Below are 19,291 nucleotides of genomic sequence, written 5' to 3'. Positions count from 1 at the left end.
CAATGTAGATGTCTGACATTTTAGCTCACTTCTCTCTCTTTTAAAAATTCTGTAATAGTACATAGTAGCATCTGGTTTTGACTGTTTGTTATTTTTCCCACCATGTGGTCAATTAAGTTTCTGAATTGAATTGCCTGTTTTCACACTACTAAGCTATTTGGGCTTATAGTTATGTTTGTACACCTTGGAAGCTTGGAATTTGTCCTAATTGTGTAATCAGCTTGCAGAGAAATAAAGGCTATATCCTTTCTCATCCTCAGCATCAAGTGTTTTAAAGCACATCATCACTTTTTGAATAATCAGTTATTTCCTTTATCACTTTAGGTATTTCTGGGAAAAGCCAGCTTCTGTTTGCACTGGTCTTCACTACCCGTTACCTGGACCTCTTCACTTCATTCATTTCATTGTATAACACATCTATGAAGGTAGAGTATACTGAAGAGATAGAAAAGCCAGTGATGTTGCTTGCAGAGTGCATAATTTCATTAATAAAAGCCTCTTTAAATGGCCCACTGCACAATTGTTACAGAATAAGTTAAGCTGGGTTTTGGATAAAGAATGTGGAAGATGGACTCAAAACCTTGATTTTTTTTCCACACTCTACTGCAACTTTTAAAACCTGTTTGTATGGGGACTGTGACGCTTAGAACAAGTGTTATTTTGATTATCGAAAATAAAAGCTTTTGGGAGAATGGTTGAAATAAATTGTATTTCTCAATTGAGACATTAGAGCATAAGTAAATCTCTTTTTATCCACTACAAGGTAAATTAGTATTCAGAATGCACTGCCAGAATTGCAGCCAGTGTCTGGTCAGAGGCTGATCAGAGGTTGACAGGAGCACTCTCTTAGGAATGTGGCTTCCATGAGATTATACCCTGTTCACTTGCCCACTGAATGTTAGGGAGCCTCAGTTCTTATGTAGTCCTGCAATTCTCATGCTGAGTACAAAAAAATAAAGCAGTAATCTGTGAGAGTGCAGCATATTTGTGGCACCAGTTCAGACTGGTGCATTTGTGGCACCAGAGCAGGAGCTTTTTTAATCCAGTTCCTTTATTCATGGATTTTCTTGATGCTTTTCAGCTTTAATTCAGAGGATAGTGTAACTTTGCCAGGAGGAAAGACTTAGATAATCAGTAATGTAACATGTGTGGAGGAATTAGGGAAATAATACTGTAAAATAAAATTTTGAATGTTAAACTCACACTTCTAACAAATCATGTGTGTGTGCCTAAGTTTCAATATTGACAGTCTAGATGAAGAGCTGTGGGTTAAAATATTCTTGAAACACAAGCTTTTTCCATATGTAATTTCTGAGACTACTGAAAGGTACTGTTGGTGCACCAGAGGAGCCCCTTGGGGGGTTTTGCAGTTTATGTATTGGTTGTGATTTGAGGTCACAACCATGTCTTCGTTTTGCAGCCTTTCTGACTAGAAATGGAATGAATGTGGGAAATGACACTTGTGATACTCAACTTCACACTAAACTGAGTCTTTCCAGTAATTAAAGAGTGGTCCTCTGTTCAAATCCAATATTAACTTGCAAAATGGAAGCTTCTATTGCAGTTTCTAAGTTTACTGCTTAGAAAGGCTTTTGGACATAAGTGTCTTTTCAGCCCGTTACTGCAGTGTCAAGATGAAGCTTGAGTGTCCCAACACAACTTCTTGTTCTATCTCCATGTATTTAGGAGTCTATAGGAACTGCTACAGATCAGCTTACCCAGAGCATAAGGTGATGAACTTTCTAATCTGAAGAAAATACTATTATTTGCAGCAAAAAAAAGTTGTTAATTTCTGTAGAGTTGGGATTTTCTTCAGTATTTTTTGAGAAATATTAGTTAACCTACAGGTACCAGCTTGCTGTATTTGTCTGGCACTGATTGTCAGATATTTAGGAAAATTAGTTTCTTCTGTGTTCCAGGAATATATACAGAACTACACAGATTGACCCTATCTGCTTTTCTTAATGACCTGCAGACTATATTTTGTTATTTGTAGCATTCTCAATTTTACAGTTTCCTTTTCATGGTACCTGTCACTGAGTATTGGATGCATTTCTGCCAGTGCACTCTGCAGACATTTTTCTAACATTCTTTTAATTTGGTATCTTTAAAAATGAAACCTTGTTGAGTGTCATGAAGAAATTTGTAATATAAGGAGTTTGGATCCATTCACACTATCTTAGTGTCTTCTATGACCATACAAATTGCTATTAGTTTACACCTGTAGTAGGAGTTCCCTGTATCCTGTCCTTTATCTTTTATCTCCAGTCAGTTGGGGTGCTCATGTAGCAGAGCATTTGGATTCTGTGTTCCTTAATACAGGATTTGCATCATTTTGTTAATGTGAGCAGAGCTTTTAGTGATTAATAGCATCTGCAAACAGTGGGCTTCCTAATCAGTTACTTTTCAGTTGTAAAGAACCCATATTTAATGTGATAAATGGTGTGGAATATTTAATCTTTGTGATGAAACTGAGGCAGAAACTAAACTATTTGTCTAGTCTGCTGTACTGTGTTGACTCCAGGACAGTGTGAGCTCTGTCCTGATGATGGCAGATTGACCTTTAGAAAGTCATAAATTCTCTCTGGTTCTGTTTTCTCATCTGTAAAATGAGGCTTTTTGCTTTTTCCACGGGGAATAGCTATGAAGTCTACTGTACCAGAACCATTAAAAATGGTAACGTTAGACATTCAGCTCAAACCCAATTCTGGTTAGCTGCTTCTCAGTTTGTTAGTTTTGCAGCTTTTGTGCCTTGTTGGTTGGTGAACAGTGTCCACTCGCCGCTCTTCAGATTTTAGAGGTGTTTAAAGGTCTAACACAAATCAGCTAATTTGTGATATGTTAAATGGCTGAGTCTGAATGGAGCTTGTTGAATAAGTTTTTAATTGCCACATGAGCTACACCACGCTGGGCTTTTTGAAAGGCCCCTTCCATCATTACTGCATGGATGCATCTGCACATTTTTAATGTAAATGTTTGGGGCCAGTGCTTCCCTTGCAGTTGCAGAAGGGGTATTCCTTCCCCAGTCACTTCTTAGTTCTGTCTACTCAGGAAAGGGTCTTCAAAGCACCTTTGGACAGTCACTTCAACCAAAGACAGGTGATGCCTTTAAAGCAACAAAACCAGTAGATCCCAGAGTCACTGGTGTTGACAAAGTTAAATACCACCAACACCCTGCAAAATCATATAAACAAACAATGCAACCAACCAGAACAGACCACACTTACTCCTCTTAGTGCCTGGGGATATTGTTGTTCGGGGAGTTTGATCTGTTCCTACAACCTCTATGGATTGTTTTGGGTTTTGTTTCTTTTCTTTCCTTGCTCTCCAGCTTATCTACATCGCCTGCTCGTACGCCACCGTGTACCTGATCTACATGAAGTTCAAGGCCACCTACGATGGAAACCATGACACCTTCCGAGTGGAGTTCCTGATCGTTCCTGTCGGTGGGCTCTCGTTCCTTGTCAATCATGACTTCTCTCCTCTGGAGGTGAGTTGATTGTGGGCAGGAGACTGTATTTTTTTTTTCCTGAAAATATTCGGAACGTGCTGACGGAGGAATGGTGTTTAGTAGGTTCAGGCTAATCCTTTCCTTAATGCATCTGTGGAGTGTAGATGTCTGTGCAAATTAAGGACAGCTCAGGAGACCAGCATTATTATCAACATTGGTTATTTTATTAAGCAGAAGACTGTATTTTTCCCAGTACACTCTGATGGTTATATTAATTCAGCAGCATCCTTCCTTTTGTTTTGTCTGTAAAAGAAATGCCCCAGAATGCAGTTTGTGAATAGTTAGTGCCACCTGGTGAAAACAAAAGGAATTAGAATACTTCTTAAATTTTGTAGAACTGCAAATGGTCTGGAGTGTTAGAAAGAATTGCATTGTATTTGAAGTGCAACTGTGCGTTTTCCTGATGGAAAAAGTATATTAAAAATTAGAGTTCAAACAGGTAATTTTTCCCATGAAATAGAGAGTAACTTCAGATGCTTATTTTAAGTGGACTGAGCTTCATTTGAAGCTTTATTAGTTACACAATTCTGTTAGAGAGTAAAGGAAATTGAATTGCAGCACTTTGAGACATTACTTTAAAAATCTGTTCTGTATTAACTCATTCTTTAAACCAGTAGATAAAAGGTAAAAGAACATGGGGAGGGAAAGCACTTCATCTTCTCTGCAGCTTTTCACAGCACCAGCTCTGTAAGCTGTATTTCATGGTACTGTGACTCCTGAGCTGAATGCACACAGGTTTCCTGGTGAGTGAACCTGTGTGTGCCAGCTCACTGCACAGCTGCTTTGGAGAGAGTGTTCCGTGCCAGGAAAGTTCCCTCGTGCCATCCTGTGGTTGATTATGAAGCTTTCACTTAGTTTTTCCTGTACCTAAAAAGTTTGCCAAAATAATGTACCTGTATTCATTCATAACATTGCTAGAGAGTGAAAAGTCAAGCCAAGTCAAATGTTTTCTGTCCTTCTCTTATCAGTAAGACACTTGAATAAACGTGCGGGTTTTTCCTTTCAGATACTGTGGACCTTCTCCATCTATCTTGAATCGGTTGCTATTCTCCCTCAACTTTTTATGATCAGCAAAACTGGGGAAGCAGAGACCATCACTACTCACTATCTTTTCTTCTTGGGTCTGTACCGTGCCTTGTACTTAGTCAACTGGATTTGGCGCTACTATTTTGAGGGATTTTTTGACCTCATAGCTGTTGTTGCTGGTGTGGTCCAGACCGTTCTGTACTGTGACTTCTTCTATTTGTATGTTACAAAAGGTAAGTAGTGCAGTAACCTCCAGCTTCAGGTTGTGGAATGTAGCAATTAATATGTTCGTAGGGATCTGCTGTATTGGCATTACAAGGCTGTTGATTCTGGGTGTAAATTATTGCTGAAATCTCCTTAATTGATCAAGTGTGCTTTCTGCTATTGTGGGGCATTTCTGAGGACTGGTTTTGTGTATAGGTAGAATATAAATGTGTAAATGGTCTGGTGAACTTGCAGAAAAACTTAAAGTAAGTAGGGCTAAATACATGTTGCAGTTGCCTTCCATTTATAAGCATGAACGTCCTGCTTCTCCTGACCACCTGCACTGTCATGTGCAGATCCCAGGCTTACAGACACCTTTCTCGGTGGTTTAAATACCTTGGGAATCCAAAGAGTTTGGGATGTTTCTGTTTGTGCTGATTGTAGAAGCAGTCACTTCTGCTGGGGGCATTAGTAATTCTGCCCTTGCTCACATTCCACCTTCCATTATGTAACTGCAAAGCTATGTGGGGCTGTGTTACTTTAGTCATAACTCTTAAGAGACCACGATCATGGGCTGGTATGTCCTATGAGGGTGAAAAGTGGGAATTCCAGGGTGCCACAAGAGGGCAAGATTAGAATTGCTGATGATTCTAGTTTTACCAGTATGTGTTAAAGAGAGGCAGCTTAGGAGGACAGTCTGCAGTGTACCTATCTCATAACAAAGGGACTCTGTGTGATGGGGTTTGGTCTGTTTGACGTTTCAGCAATGTGTGCTTCTCCTGCATCACAGCTTTGGTTTGCTGACTGCTTTCTTCCCTACTTTTCCTTACAGTACTCAAGGGAAAGAAGCTCAGTTTGCCAGCGTAAGTGCCAAAACATCACCAGCATCTGTCCTTTTGGATGCTTGGACAGAACAATCCTTATCACAAGCAAAGGCGAAGATGCTTGAGACAGAAAGTCAGAAACACAGCTCTTTATAGTGCAGGTAGTCATCAGCGGCTCTGTAAGAACGGAGGAAAAACAACCAGCAGATTTCTGTTTGATGCATCTTGCCTTTATCTTTTTTATTACTATGTATAAAGATTTTTTACATAAAGAAACTTATACTGTATTAATAAATTCAGTGTATGGTTTCAATTGGAATAGTTCCAAAAGTGAGATTTTTGTGAGATTGTTTATGACCAGGAACAAGTGCAAACGTTTTTTTAATTTTCAAGATTTTCTTTGAAATGACTGATTTTTTTTTTTCCTTTTTTTTTTGTTTTTCAGTGCACAGATATGTGCATCCTTGATGGATGGTAGTCATCTGTTCTTTCCCTTTGATTCAATTTTCATTCCACTATATTTATTTTTTTTTCCAAAAGGCGAATATATGTCAACTCTAAATCTGAAACCACCGATGTTTGATGTGATGTGCTGGTGCCCAGTCTTTGTGCCATCTGCTGACATGGAGTTCCTTATTCAAAATATCTGTTGGTGCCAGAAGGGGAACAGTCACATTTCGTAGTTGTTCCCCTTCTAAAACAGACTGATGGCAAGAGGGCAATGAGGAAATCGCTTCAAGCCACAAGGATGGGCCTTTTCCTGTTCTGCCATGATGTTTGGGAAGGTAATCCCAATAATGAAAGCACTTGGCAGTGCAGGTTGTGAAGGGTAAGAGGTGCACTTGTATTGATTGGTGGCACGTGTTTGTGACTGTATTGTTTGTTCAGGAAAAGAGGGTTAAATATCTTGGATGTGTACAGCCCTGCTACACCATTACAGCTATAGAAATGGGAGACTTGTAAGTTGATTGCAGTAATCTGTAGGTGATCATTTTAAACAATATCTACATTTTCTTTTTAATGAATGCTTTATAAGCAACTTCCATGTTCAGCTTCAAGTGGTTTTCAATGTCACTTTTGGACAATTAATATTTTTTTTATAAACTTTTCAAAATCAGCAGCACCAGTTACCATTCTTCATCCTTTAAATGATTCCCTTTTTTTACTGAGCTGTTGCATGATTTATCCTGTGTTACCATCCTCAATAAACACTTTATGAAATGGTGAAAACATTTTGGTTATTTTTTTTTTCATTCCTGAGTGTGAAATTTTTCTGTTACCCTGGGTGAAAAGTTGTTGTGTGGGCGAGTTGCTTAATGTCATTGTTTGCAGTATTGAAATATGATTTTTTTATGGGTGTGAGGGGCATAATCACTGGTGGAAGAAGCGATTGTGGCTCCAGCCTTGTGCAGAGGAGGGTTTGGTGCTTGTGTTTTATCTTCAAGAAAGTATTTATCTTCTCTGAGTGAGTTTGCCATCATTGTCTCCCTCGGCAGTGATGGTTCTCATTCGTAACCCCAGGTGAGTAGTGTTTATGTGCAGTGTGGGTGCTGAGGCGCTGCAGTCTCCACTATCTCAGATGCGACGCTGAACAGCCCGGGTGCTCAAAAACCAGATGTGTCCCTGTGGTGAAATACAAGAGCGTGATCGTGGTAGGAGCCACGGGTGTGTGTTGTGTTGGTCCGAGGGAGCTCATTGCCCTCCCTGGGTGCTTTGCGCTGTAATTCGCTAATTCACAAATTAACTCCCCGCCTCTCACTGAGGTGCCGCCGTGACGTCACTGGCCCCGCCCCGCGGGCGGCGTGGCTCGCCGCTATTGGGCCGCCCGCGCACGCGCACTGCGAGGGCCCGGCTTTCCCGCCGCCCCTGCGCGCACCTACCGGCGCGTGCGTGCCCCGAGCCCCCGTGGACGTCACGGCCCCACGGGGCTGGTGGGCGGGCCGGAGGGCGGGGGCGGGGCCCGCGCGGCCCTGAGGGAGCGGTTGTGAGCCCGGCCCGGCCCGCGCCATGCCGGGCTCGTCGTGTTTCGGCCCGCCGCTGGGCCATCGGCAGCGACGACTTCGTGCTCCCGGGGGCCTCGAGCTGTTTCGTGCGGCTGGTGTGGTAAGGAGCGCTTCGCCGGGGGGCCGCTGCCCCGCGCGGTGTGCGGAGCCCGGCGGGTGCGCGGAGCCCCGCGGAGGGAGCAGCCGTGACACGGAACCTGCGGCGCTGCCGGTGCCCCGGGCCGGGAGCGCCCGCTGTGTCCAACCCCGGAGCAGTGCTCGTGTGGTTTCGTTACTGCAGTAATTAATGGGGTGATTCCTTTTTGTCCCGCGGCCTGGATTCTGTGGGACCTGAGGAAGTGAGGAGCCTGGAGCCCGGGCTGCACACGGCTGAGTTGTAATTCCTGCGGAGCATCCTTGTGGCCGCTTCCTTCTGACACCTTCCTTATGTAACAGCTCCCCTGCTATCATCTTTGTGCAATGCCTTCATTAAGATCAAAACTGCCGATCGGGCGATCGCTTTGCAGTGTTGCACTTCTCCTTTCAGACTGTAACTTTTGTTATCTCGCTTCCCTGCAGGTGGATTGGGATCCTTGTCCTTTACACGGTGCACAAGGGGCAATTTAACTGTCCCGGGGGGGGATTGCTGCACAGCTACTTGCTCGTCCTCATCATCCTCCTGGCTTCCATAATATGTGCGTTATCTGCTCTTGTGTACATCAGTATGCAAGGTAAATAGTTAATAATAGCATTTTGTGTTTATCTGGTAGGATTGTAATAGCTGTGTTTTTATTTAATCTGGAGTTGACATTAAAAAAACTGCAAAAAAATTGAGGTGTTTTAAGGGTAGTCAAACTTTAAAAACTCTCTGTAACCATTAATACATTTGCTTTATTAGTATTATCTTTGTTGGTCTGGAATATAACATAATCAATGGACAATAGCTTAGGGCTGTTGATAGTGCTGTTATTAGGACAAAGTGCTAATAGAGATATGTCCATTGCCATCAGAGCATCATGAAAACCCCTTTGGGTTCACCATGACCTCTGATGGAACACTGCTCCACCTCTCTGACAGGAGTCTAGGGGAATGTATCCAAAAATCACTTTCCCATCTGAAGTATTGTGTTAGTTTTAGCCTTGCACAGGCAGGTTTAGTCATGGCTTGTGAAAGTTCCTCAGTTGCAGTGGGTTGCTTGGGGAAAAAACTACAAAGGAAAGTGATTTGTATAAATGTCTCAATAAAACTAACACAATAAGTACTGTTAAATGGGACCTACAGCTTGAAGTGAATGGCTGAACAGAAGTAAGGACCCCAATGCAACTTCTACTCATTTGTAGAAATGGTTCATTTTGGGTTAAAAAATGCTAAGAAAGCTTTTTGTTCTGGTGAGGCACCTGATTATCGAAGTAATGCTAAGATGATTAATTTGGAATATGTGTGTGGTCTCTGGAATAACAGAGGAGACCCCACAAATTCTAATATGTTGGTTCTCACAACATGCTATAAATAAAACTGTTTAAATTACTTAAGTGGAAAGAAGCTTAAAGTGTGCATGAAGAGAAACTATGTCAGAGCAGAGTTGTGGATGATAATCCTGGCCTGGAATCCGACCACTGGTTTTCCTAGAGAGACCTCACACACTGGGGGGTGGTGCTGAGAAAGGAAAAGTTGTTTTGAGGAAAAACTTCTGTCTGATTTGTGTCTGAGTAAGCAACCACGCTGCTGCAGTACAGGCTGCAACCTGGGAATGGGAAAAGCACCCTCTGGATCAAGGGCTTTTTAAACAGCTTTGTCACAGGGTGTGAACCACAGCTTTAGAAATGGAAAATAATTTCCAACGTTGTTGTTGTTCTGCAGTGTTTTAAGGCTTTATAAATTGTCCTGTCTACACATGAGCACACCCCCCCAATACCTCATTACCATGGGAGCAGCAAAGTGGTTTAAGGAAATGAGCTGGCCAAAAATTACTCCCTTTTTTATTGCCTAGGAGTGCTAAAAGGAAGTGGTTATTAGTAAACTATCAATACAGAAAATAGTCTGAGAAGTATTTGTCCTGGCAATGGTCCTACTTTTGTTCTCCTGTTACTGTTTAGTGACTCCATAGCCAGAATTTCACCATAGCCCAGCAAAGTAGCACCTAAAAATTAAATATTCAGCCAACTAAAAGCTAAATAGAATAATAAAAGTAGACACCGAGAGTCATGAGGAACTGTAGGTGAGCCAGTGCTCCTGGAATGCAGCTTTGGCAGCTTTGGCTTTTGCTGGGCACAGCACTGCTGCCTCAAGTTCAGTGCAGAACTGTGTCTGACTGGAGAGGTATTTTGAGTATTATTAGAGTAGATTCTAAGAATCACACCTCTAAACCTATTGTTACTTTTCTTTCCTCACCTTCAGTGATAGCTCTCCATTAGTATGACAGTACTTGATAGTTTCAGTTAAGTATCTTACTTTCTTTAAAGCTCAGAAAGTTCATATTTCCAGGTAGGATTTTATGTACTTGAAGTGCATTTGTGAACAGTTCTTGTTTTAAATTCTCTCTGTGCTTTCAGGAACAATTTCTAATCCCGGCCCAAGAAAATCACTTCCCAAAGTACTTTATACTCGCCTGCTTCTCTATTTCCCTGAATTCATCTGGGCTGTGTTAGGAGCTGTGTGGGTGTCAGACAGCAGTGTGCACTGTGAGAAGACTGTGATAAATGCCATCATTTGGACAGTTGTTGCCAGGTAAAGATGCCTCCCCGCAAATCTGAGCTTGGTAGTGTATATGAAATAGAACACGAGTTGATATCCTTTCCTAAACAAGCTTGAGCTACTTGCCTTGAAAGAGCAATATGCTGGAGTGAAGGAAATGAGGTGAAGATCAGAAAGGGTAAGAGGGATGATGGGAGTGCAGAAAAATGGATAAATGTGAAAGGGGTAGTAACCAGATCACCAAACTGGTGGTGAGAAATGGAGCTGTCACACTTCTGGGTTGCTGTTTCCATAGCACAGTGCTGTGATTTCGAGTTTTTGCCCTGTGTGAAATGAGCCAGCAGCCCTGTTCTTGTGCCCAGTGTTGAAAGCCCAATAACAAGCCCTGCACCCTTAGGGCAGGAGCAGGGGGTGGTCATACAGAATTTCATACCGAGCTTTGGTTTTGGTCTGTCAAGATCTGGAGTTGGGATTACTTCCACACTTGTCAGAAGTATCTGGTGTCACACTTTTATCCCACTCCCTTCTGCTTACAGCTGGGTTATCATCGTCTTTACCATCATCGGAGTTCTCATTGTCTTTGACCCGCTGGGGGGGAAGAAGACACTTTACCTGACGGACGGTGTGAGTCGGAACCTGGAGAGCAGCCAGTCGGGGCAGCTGCTGTACAACGTGAAGAGCTCTGCCACCAGGGTGTGGGAGAAGAGGATCAGGCTGCTGTGCTGCTGCATCGTGCAGGATGACGACCACCGGGTGGCCTTCACCAGCATCGCCGAGCTCTTCCGCACCTACTTCTCGGTGAGACACACCCCCTTCCTCCCGCTCTGACAGAGAGCTGGGCCACGCTGAGCTGTGGGGTGGTTTGAGACCCACCCCCTTCCTCCTGCTCTGACAGAGAGCTGGGCCAAGCTGAGCTGTGGGGTGGTTTAACAGCCTCTTTCATTTCTCTGTACAGGACACTGATCTGGTGCCAAGTGACATAGCAGCTGGTTTGATTCTGCTCCATCAGGAGCAAGATAAAATGGAGAGTTGCCCAAAAGAGCCTGAAGAAGTCCTGTGTCATTCTCCATCATCTCTCATGGTAAGATAGGGTTGGTGCAGCCTCTGCTGCAATTACTCTGGGAGATAATGCCAGACCATGAAATGCAGTTCACTGTGTAGAGGGATTTTTTTTGTTTTGTTAATTTCTTAAACAAATTTAGATACTACTGTAAAAACTAGTAACAGTTAAAGTTATTAATAGATGCAGTGAAACCGCTTGATGAGTTTGTGGTCAAGACATTTTCTGCTTTTGCATAAGTAGAACTTATATCTGAATGGGGACTGAAGTGCAAAACAGGAACCATTTAGGACATTTGATCATTGTTGAACAGCTGGGAGAGAAAGGGAACAGAGAGAAAATAAATATTTTGTACTATTTGCATAGACTTGAGAAGCTGTTCTTTTAGTGTGTATTGTAGCCTGTTTGTCCACTGCAAATACCCAGACAAGGTAAGATGCGAAAATAGCATCCTTTAAATGCTTGCAGGTGATGGGTTAGTTTGCTAACTGATTTTTGTTAGTCTTTGGTAGTAAAATACCTTTGTAAATTTTTTTCACTTCTTTTGGTCTGTGTTTAATACACATATCTAATTCTGCTTCAACCAGTGCATCTCTGTCAACTCCCTTTCGAATCCAACTGGTATGATGGGGTTGTGCCTTGAAAGTCAGATCTGCAGCAGACTCTTTAGCCTTCTCATTGACATTCCATTCCTTTAAGTAACATATTTGGAATTAATGTTGTTTTCAGCACTGAGCTTATCAGTGTATTGGCATTGGAAGAAACTGATTTAATGAGAGCTTTTCAAGGTTCTTCAGCTGTGTAGCTACGTAAATAAACAGAGTTTTTCCTGGAATATGAGTGGCTATTTTTAGTTCCTCTTAGACCTTGGATTTTCCCTTTGGATAGTGTGTATTTCATCATGCCTTAATTTTCACTTGTCTGTGTTCAGTTTTTACTCTGAGGCTGCCTAACACCGTCCTTCCTCTCTCTCCTTCCTTTTCTTTCCCTGTGTCCTTTCAGACTGCTGATTTGGATGTGGAGCTGGAGAATGCTGCTCACTACATGCTGTTTGCAGCAGCTGCCTATGGCTGGCCCTACTACATATACACCAGCCCATTTACTGCACTCTGTAAGCTCAAAGGTGACTGGTAGGTTTGACCCAAGACCTTAAAAACACACAGCTGCCTTCTATTTAACTAGTGTTAGCAGAAATAAAATAGTTTCAATAGCAATAGTTTTGTTTCATTAAATTATATCACTAAATTTTATCAGTCTTGGGGATACATGAGCTTGACTGGAATAGTTATCTTTCACAAATTCTGTAGAAACAAAATTCCAATGTCTTTACACCCTCAAACAGATTAGGTATTTTTTTCATAACAGAAGTTTGTGATTGAGGTAAATAAAATTCATTTAGCAAAATGACAGAGGAAAAATGGGAATTCAACTAAACATGTTTTTAAATGAGGCTTTTTAGAGATGCTTTTTTGGCACAGATGTATTAGCAATAGAAGTCTATCAACAGTTTTCCCTGTCTTAAGGAATTAGCAGAAGTTCCCTGTCCCACCAGCTTCCCTTTTGTTCCCTTGAACCCCTTTAATCAAAACTGTTTAGAGTCAATATCTCAGTTTGCATATTGCTGTGTAGGATTATTGTATATTTACATGACCACTGACATTTGTGACTGTAACCATGATTTTCTTAATTAGTAACATGAAATATAAATATAACTTACTGAAATATAAATTACTTGGAGGAAAAAAAACCCCATATGATACAGTGGATAAAAAACGAGATAAGCTTGCTGTATAGAATTTGTTTTGAATTTCCTTTTTCCTTGTTTGTATTTTTTCTCATTGGCCTGTAATCTTAAGAATTCTTTTCTTGCCAGTGGTTGAACTGAAAATGTGTGGCAGGGCTGCCCAGGCAGAGCCAGGTCTGTGGGCAGAGGTAACATCTTGTATCAGACTATTGGTGCTATTGCAAAAAGGAAAAAAAAAGCAGCACTTTGATTCCTGGCACTAATTCTTCTGCAAATATAAGTTTGATTCCTTGAAAGGAAACCTAAAAAATTGGAACATGAAAGTTTTTCTCTTCTGTGTTTGTTAGTTGCGGAAATAGACCAACAGATTCTGATATAACGGGCAGTGATCGGCATAACTTTCACTTTGGATCCATCCTAAAAATAACAGGACTGCAGTACAGAGACTTCATTCATATCAGTTTTCATAACAAGGTAAACAATCTGGACAGGCATTCAGCAAAACCCATAGCAGTTAATTCAGGGAAAGCAAGGGGTGAAGGGTCTAGTTTGCCTTCAGCATTTATAAAGTGCAACATGCAAAGCCAAATGAACACATTTAGTTCTGATTTTTTTTTTCCTAATCTAAAGAACCATGACATAAATCTGTCTCAGTATTGCAAAAAAGGCACTTAGAATAACTAGATGAGAGACCAATTCAAATTCTTTGCATAATACAATAGGGAGCTCAGTAAGAGCTTTCAGAAGGTGAGAACAAGTGTTTGCTCTTATGAAAAGTTGATGTCTCTACTGATTACATTTTTCCCCTCCAGATCTATGAGATTCCATTTTTTGTTGCTTTGGATCACAAAAAAGAAGCTATTGTGGTTGCAGTCAGAGGAACCTTGTCTTTTGAGGTATCATCCTTCTGATATCAATAATTAGCTTTATAGAAATGAGTGAACTCCAACTACCTTGAGGAACTTGCGTTATGCTAGCACGTGTAAAAATAACTCACTCACGGGTATGAGTCTTCCAGGCTCAAGCTGTAAGCCCTCCTGCCCTTGGATGGGTAATATTCCCTGTGCCACTGGAAGAGAGTGTGGAGAACAGGAGGTGGTAATTCCGTTTCACTGTGAGTGGAGGTGCATCAGTAATGTGTGTGTGTGCAGCTTGGAAACAGTGGAACTCGGACTTGTGGTTGCTCTGTATTGTTTGCTTGTGTGGTGGTGTCTGGTGGGACATGTGTTGCTCACACACTTGGCAGCCAGGTTGTGATGTCCCTGTGACAGTGTTGAGTGGCACAGCATGACCCAGGAGCCACAGAGCCCTGCGGGGAGGTCTGACCACAGTGTCTTGTTCACAGGACATTCTCACGGATCTCTCAGCAGACTGCGAAGACCTGACTCTGGAGGATGTTCTGGAGAATGGCTTTGTGCATAAGGTGTGTGCAGTCTGGAGCTGGCTGTAGATCAACAAACTATAAACACCTGGGATCCTTTAGTTACACAGAAGAATATTCTGCTTGTGAGGTGGATTGCACGAATTACTTCAGTGCTTGTTGCATCAAATACTGCCTTGGGAACTGCAAGGCAGAATTTGTAATGCTTACATACAGCATGTACAGACCACGTGGTTATAACCAGACCTCTGTCAGGAGCATGTTAAAGAGCAGAGCAGCTTTGCATAAAGAAGGTTGTTCTGTGATGGTGGTGTATTTAAACTAGACATGCATCACCCCTCAGGTTAGATACACCCTTCTAACTTTACGTGCTCTCTTGTAGGGAATAACTCAAGCTGCAACTTACATCTATCGAAAACTAATAAACGATGGCATTTTAAACCAGGCTTTCACAATTGCTCCAGTAAGTTACCTTCCAAATAATTTGGTTTGCCAGAAAAATTGCACAAAGCTTTTTTTTCCTGTGTCCATCTGAGCTTGTCTTCACTTTCTGTCTCAGGAATATAAACTTGTGATAGTTGGCCACAGTTTGGGTGGTGGGACAGCGTCTATCTTGGCCATCATGCTCAGGAACTCCTTCCCCACACTGAAGTGTTACGCCTTCTCTCCTCCAGGAGGGCTCCTAAGGTAAAAACTTCTGTTGTTTGGTTCTCTGAGTAAGATGTAAAAGTCTTCCAGGTGGTTGACAGATGTGTTAGATGGTAACTGTGGGCTTGACTGTGCTAAGAGTTTGTTTGTACATTCTTCCCTAGAATTATAATTCCATCTTGAATTGCAGTTGAGTTCCTGGGGGAGTGTTACAGAATGAACTACATCTAGGGAATTCTGTCATGTAGTACAATTACAGTTTAAAATAAATGTTTCAGAAATAAAATGCTTACCAGACTTGTCTACCTTGGCCTGTTTGACATGTACAAACCCCAGCAGCATTGAAGTTACTCTGGCATCTTTAGCAAGGAAGTCTGAAAGCCCACTGAGGAACTGACTGCAAATGCTGCTGCTGCTGCAGCCACATACTTGTATTTTTATTGAATGATAATCATTATTGTAAAACTAAAGTGTGCTTTTCTCTTTAGTGCATCTAAACTGCATCTTTTTTTTTTTCTTTAAGCAAATCCCTTGCAGATTACACTAAGCACTTCATTGTTTCAGTCATTGTTGGAAAGGACCTTGTTGCAAGGTGAGTTGGAAACACTTTTAAATCTTCAGAGATGTGTTTGATTGCAGAAAATAGGAGGCTTTGGTTTACTTTGTTCTGTGTTTGAACAGGTTAAGTATGCCCAACATGGAGGATTTAAAGAGGAGAATAGTGAGAATTGTGGCAAACTGCAACAGACCCAAGGTAACTACATGCAGGTCCTGGTTAAAAGTCAGTGGAATGGTTACCTGGGTTAAGCCCCAGCTTTAATGGGCAATTACTGGTGTGTGTATTTTTGATCTTAAAGATGAAAGTTACAATTGTGTTTTGGAACAAAAGTGTTTTTAATTCAGGGACGTTTGTGTTACTCTCCTGTCCTATAAAGCTGTATTGTTGGAAATTAAGATTCATCAAGACCTGGGAGATATCAGTGCTCAACATCAAAGACCTGAAATTATTTTTGTAGTGTTACAATAGGCTTGGGTTACACACTGGTGAAATGAAAACTACTGTGGAGAAAATTCGGTAGGGAGAGATTAGCAAAGTTTGGGGAGATCTGCAAACAGTAAAATTTAATCTTTTAATTGTAGTCCCAGATGATGTGTGTGCAAGCACACAAGTAGAATAAGTTACCTGAGGAGATGCCAAACCTCAATTTGACATTTTTTTCTCTCTGGTTCCAGTACCAGATTTTGCTGCGGGGGTGTTGGTATGAGGTATTTGGAGGAGATCCTGATGACTTCCCAACGGAGCTGGATGGGAGGAACCAAGAAGCCCTGAGCCAGCCCCTGCTGGCCGAGGAGAGTTTAATGGTTCAGCGCTCACCTTCCTACAACGCCCTTGACGATGAATCACACCAGAATTCACCACCTCAGTATCCTCATCTGTATCTTCCTGGAAGGATTATCCACATTGTAGAAGAATCCAGCTCTCGGAGGTAAGTAGAGTAATGAATGCCACTGGCCTGTGCTCCTAAGCCTACTTAAAGCTGCTGCTCACTTTCAGAGTACGTGTTTCCAGCTCTGTGATGTGTCTGCATCTCCAGTACCCCGCTGTGGTTCTTGCCCAGCCTTTCAGGTTCTATTCTGTGCCTCCCGGCTTCAAGCCCTGGACACTGTTCCTGCTTGTTCCTTATCCTGCAGGTGCTGAAGTGGGAATTTTAAACACTAACACTGTTAAGTTCAGCTTTGCCAGACTGCAGTTCCTGCCTGAGTCTTAGGTCCTGGTAGTAGTGAAGTGATACCAAAATACCTTGTTGCTGAGTAGTCACATGAGTGCTGGGGATGAAAAGGAGGCCAAATATTGCCAGGCTGCAGAGGTGTAGCTGCCCCAGTAACCAGTGTGTGCCCACACAGCCTCTGGTTCCCTGTCCTTTGCTGCTTTTCTGTGGATGCAGGAGGTTGAGACAAAGACAACAGAAAGCTGAAACTGCTGGAAGGGTGAGGATTGTGGCTTTGTTGGGGCAGTGTCATGTTCAGGGGTTTTTTGTGTGTTTTGTTGATGTTGGGTTTTTGTAGACAAAGCAGCCTGATACCCCTAAACCAGACAGGCCTTGATATCCTCTCATTTCATTCTTCCGAAACAGAAATAAAAGCATCTGTAACTTGCACATCTGAGACCATCTTACAGAATGAAAAAGAAATTGTACCTTACAGAAAGGAAAGAATTGAAGAAGAAATCATTCAGTAGATCACTATTTTGTTTAAGCTTCGCATCTTTAATCTTTAATGATTTTAATACTGGTTTTACAAGCTGGATACTTGAACACCTGGGGCCTGACCATCAAGGTTTTCTCGATGGCTGCTCTTCTACTTTATTAATTTCTTTTCCATCTTTTATTCCACAGCAGAGCAGTTAATCCTGGTGGGTTTTTTTTTTAAGCTGGACTAGCACACAAGAGCCCCCATCATGTATTTGGGATTTTATTTTACAGAATGGTGCATCATATGTGCAGCATTAAATCCATTGCCTAGACTCCTAATGATACTACTGTGACTTATTCCCTAAATTTGACATTAACCATGTGAATGTGCAGTGTTTAACCCCCTCCCTCTCCTTGCTCAGACTGTATTCCACGTTTCTGGGAGCAGGATTATTTGATCTTCTGATGGCTTTCTCAGCTAAGGCCCAGTGTAATTTGGTGTAGTTCTGCCTTCAGAGACACTTAAAGGCAGCATTTCCAGCTGTTTGCTGAAGGTCAGACCTGCAGCTCTCTGGGAGCCAACCTGGGGCTGTGAGAGGGTTCCAATTCCTCCCTGAGCAAGGTCAGGAATCTCCAGGTTGTCTGTTCCAGATGTGAGAGTCTGAGCCATTGCATTTGTGGTGTGGTTTTTTCTAGGTTGTGTTCTTCAGACATTAAATACGCGGCGAGATGGTCAAACGAAACAGTCTTCAGCAGCATTTTAATCAGTCCCAAGATGATCACAGACCACATGCCAGATGTTGTGCTCAAAGCTCTGAACAGTTTGTCTCAGGAACATGGAGAGTGTCTGTCTTGTCAGACACGAGAATACACCCCCGGTGCAGTATAACACAGCTCGGGGAGGAGCAGGGGGGCTTTTTTTGCAGGTTTCAGGTATTCAGGACACATTCCACTTCCATGCCTAAGTGGATTTCAGTACTTTTCTCAAACTGCATAAAATGAACAAGGGTCTTACTGCCCTTGCCTCTGCAGCGACCTCGGGGAATGTTGTGCTGGCTAAAGCACCAGGTCTGCGTCTGTGCCGGAGGTCGGGCTCTTCCCGAGCGGATCAGTCCTGGCCATGGGAGCCCAGGGGGCAGCTGAGCACTTGACACAGTGAATGTGTGTGAGGACACGGCCCTGCTGTCCTTACAAATCCAAACATCCACTTCTGCTTCCAAGTCTCTTCATGCCGTTGTCTGCGCCGGCCCGACCTTTGGGAAGCTGAGGGCGCTGCAGGGAAGGAGGCTGGGAAGTGCTGCTGCAGCTCAGGGCTGGAGGTGGGTGAGTGGGCTGGCCCAGGCCGGGTCTGGCTCAGGCTGTTCTCAGTGATTGCACTATTTTTCTTACAGATTGTGCTGGTATCCCAGTGTGTGGGGGGGTTGTTGTGGTTAAATGCTATTTGAATATACATGTGCAATATTCTTTAATCTGTCTTTTGTATTTCTTGATCCACATCACTACTTTTATTGATTTTAAACTAAAACTACTTAACGAGAAGGAAAAAAAACCCCATTGTCCAGACCCTGGCATCATCTTGGTCATTAGCTCCAGCTCTGGCTACTGAGCGTGGATCCGAATCTGCCAAAAATATATAACCAGTTGTACTGCTTTTAAAAAAGTGGATTCCTTGTTTTAGTGTGTAACTATTTTAACTTTTTTTTTCTTTTTAAGGCTCAGCAGCATTTATTTAAAAAAACTGATGTAAGTAAAAGTAACGTGATGTGGTTGAGAATTAACTGTGTGGATGTTCTTGCTGTGATATTCAATATGGAGACAAAATTAAATACACAATAAAAACTTGGCTCCTGTGAGATGACAGGTACCACTGCTGGCTGTGCAGGGACCACGCTGCTCTTGGGGTCCTGCAGTGTCACCCACCACTGCCCCTGGGTGGGGAGGGCAGGGCAGCACATTCGGGTGCAGCTACGAGAGAGAGGAGCCAACACACAGAGCTCGGCTGGAAATAAAGGCTGGAATCTGGGG

The 19,291-nt window shown here is 42.5% G+C and overlaps 2 protein-coding genes across 2 annotated transcripts; both read left to right on the top strand.

The window, feature by feature from the left end:
• Positions 1 to 300: 300 nt before the first annotated feature.
• Positions 301 to 6,797, top strand: KDELR2 (KDEL endoplasmic reticulum protein retention receptor 2). The gene is made up of 4 exons (XM_029957796.1): positions 301 to 425; positions 3,332 to 3,490; positions 4,518 to 4,770; positions 5,574 to 6,797. The coding sequence occupies exons 1-4, from the start codon at positions 420 to 422 to the stop codon at positions 5,606 to 5,608; spliced, it is 453 nt and encodes a 150-aa protein (XP_029813656.1). The 5' UTR covers positions 301 to 419; the 3' UTR covers positions 5,609 to 6,797.
• Positions 6,798 to 7,572: 775 nt separating this feature from the next.
• On the top strand, positions 7,573 to 19,119 carry DAGLB (diacylglycerol lipase beta). The gene is given in 16 exon segments (XM_029957932.1): positions 7,573 to 7,596; positions 7,598 to 7,668; positions 8,127 to 8,278; positions 10,100 to 10,274; positions 10,778 to 11,039; positions 11,197 to 11,322; positions 12,304 to 12,431; positions 13,393 to 13,519; positions 13,858 to 13,941; positions 14,391 to 14,468; positions 14,809 to 14,889; positions 14,986 to 15,113; positions 15,598 to 15,666; positions 15,756 to 15,828; positions 16,308 to 16,561; positions 17,963 to 19,119. Coding segments are annotated over 16 exon segments (2,025 nt in total). The 3' UTR covers positions 18,156 to 19,119.
• The last annotated feature ends 172 nt before the right edge of the window (positions 19,120 to 19,291 follow it).

This window comes from Manacus vitellinus, unplaced genomic scaffold (genome assembly GCF_001715985.3).
Source record: "Manacus vitellinus isolate BGI_N305 unplaced genomic scaffold, ASM171598v3 scaffold_12_pilon, whole genome shotgun sequence".
Lineage (NCBI taxonomy): Eukaryota > Metazoa > Chordata > Aves > Passeriformes > Pipridae > Manacus > Manacus vitellinus.
The sequence above is the reverse complement of the archived record's forward strand: the minus strand, read 5'-3'. Positions and strand labels throughout refer to the sequence as shown.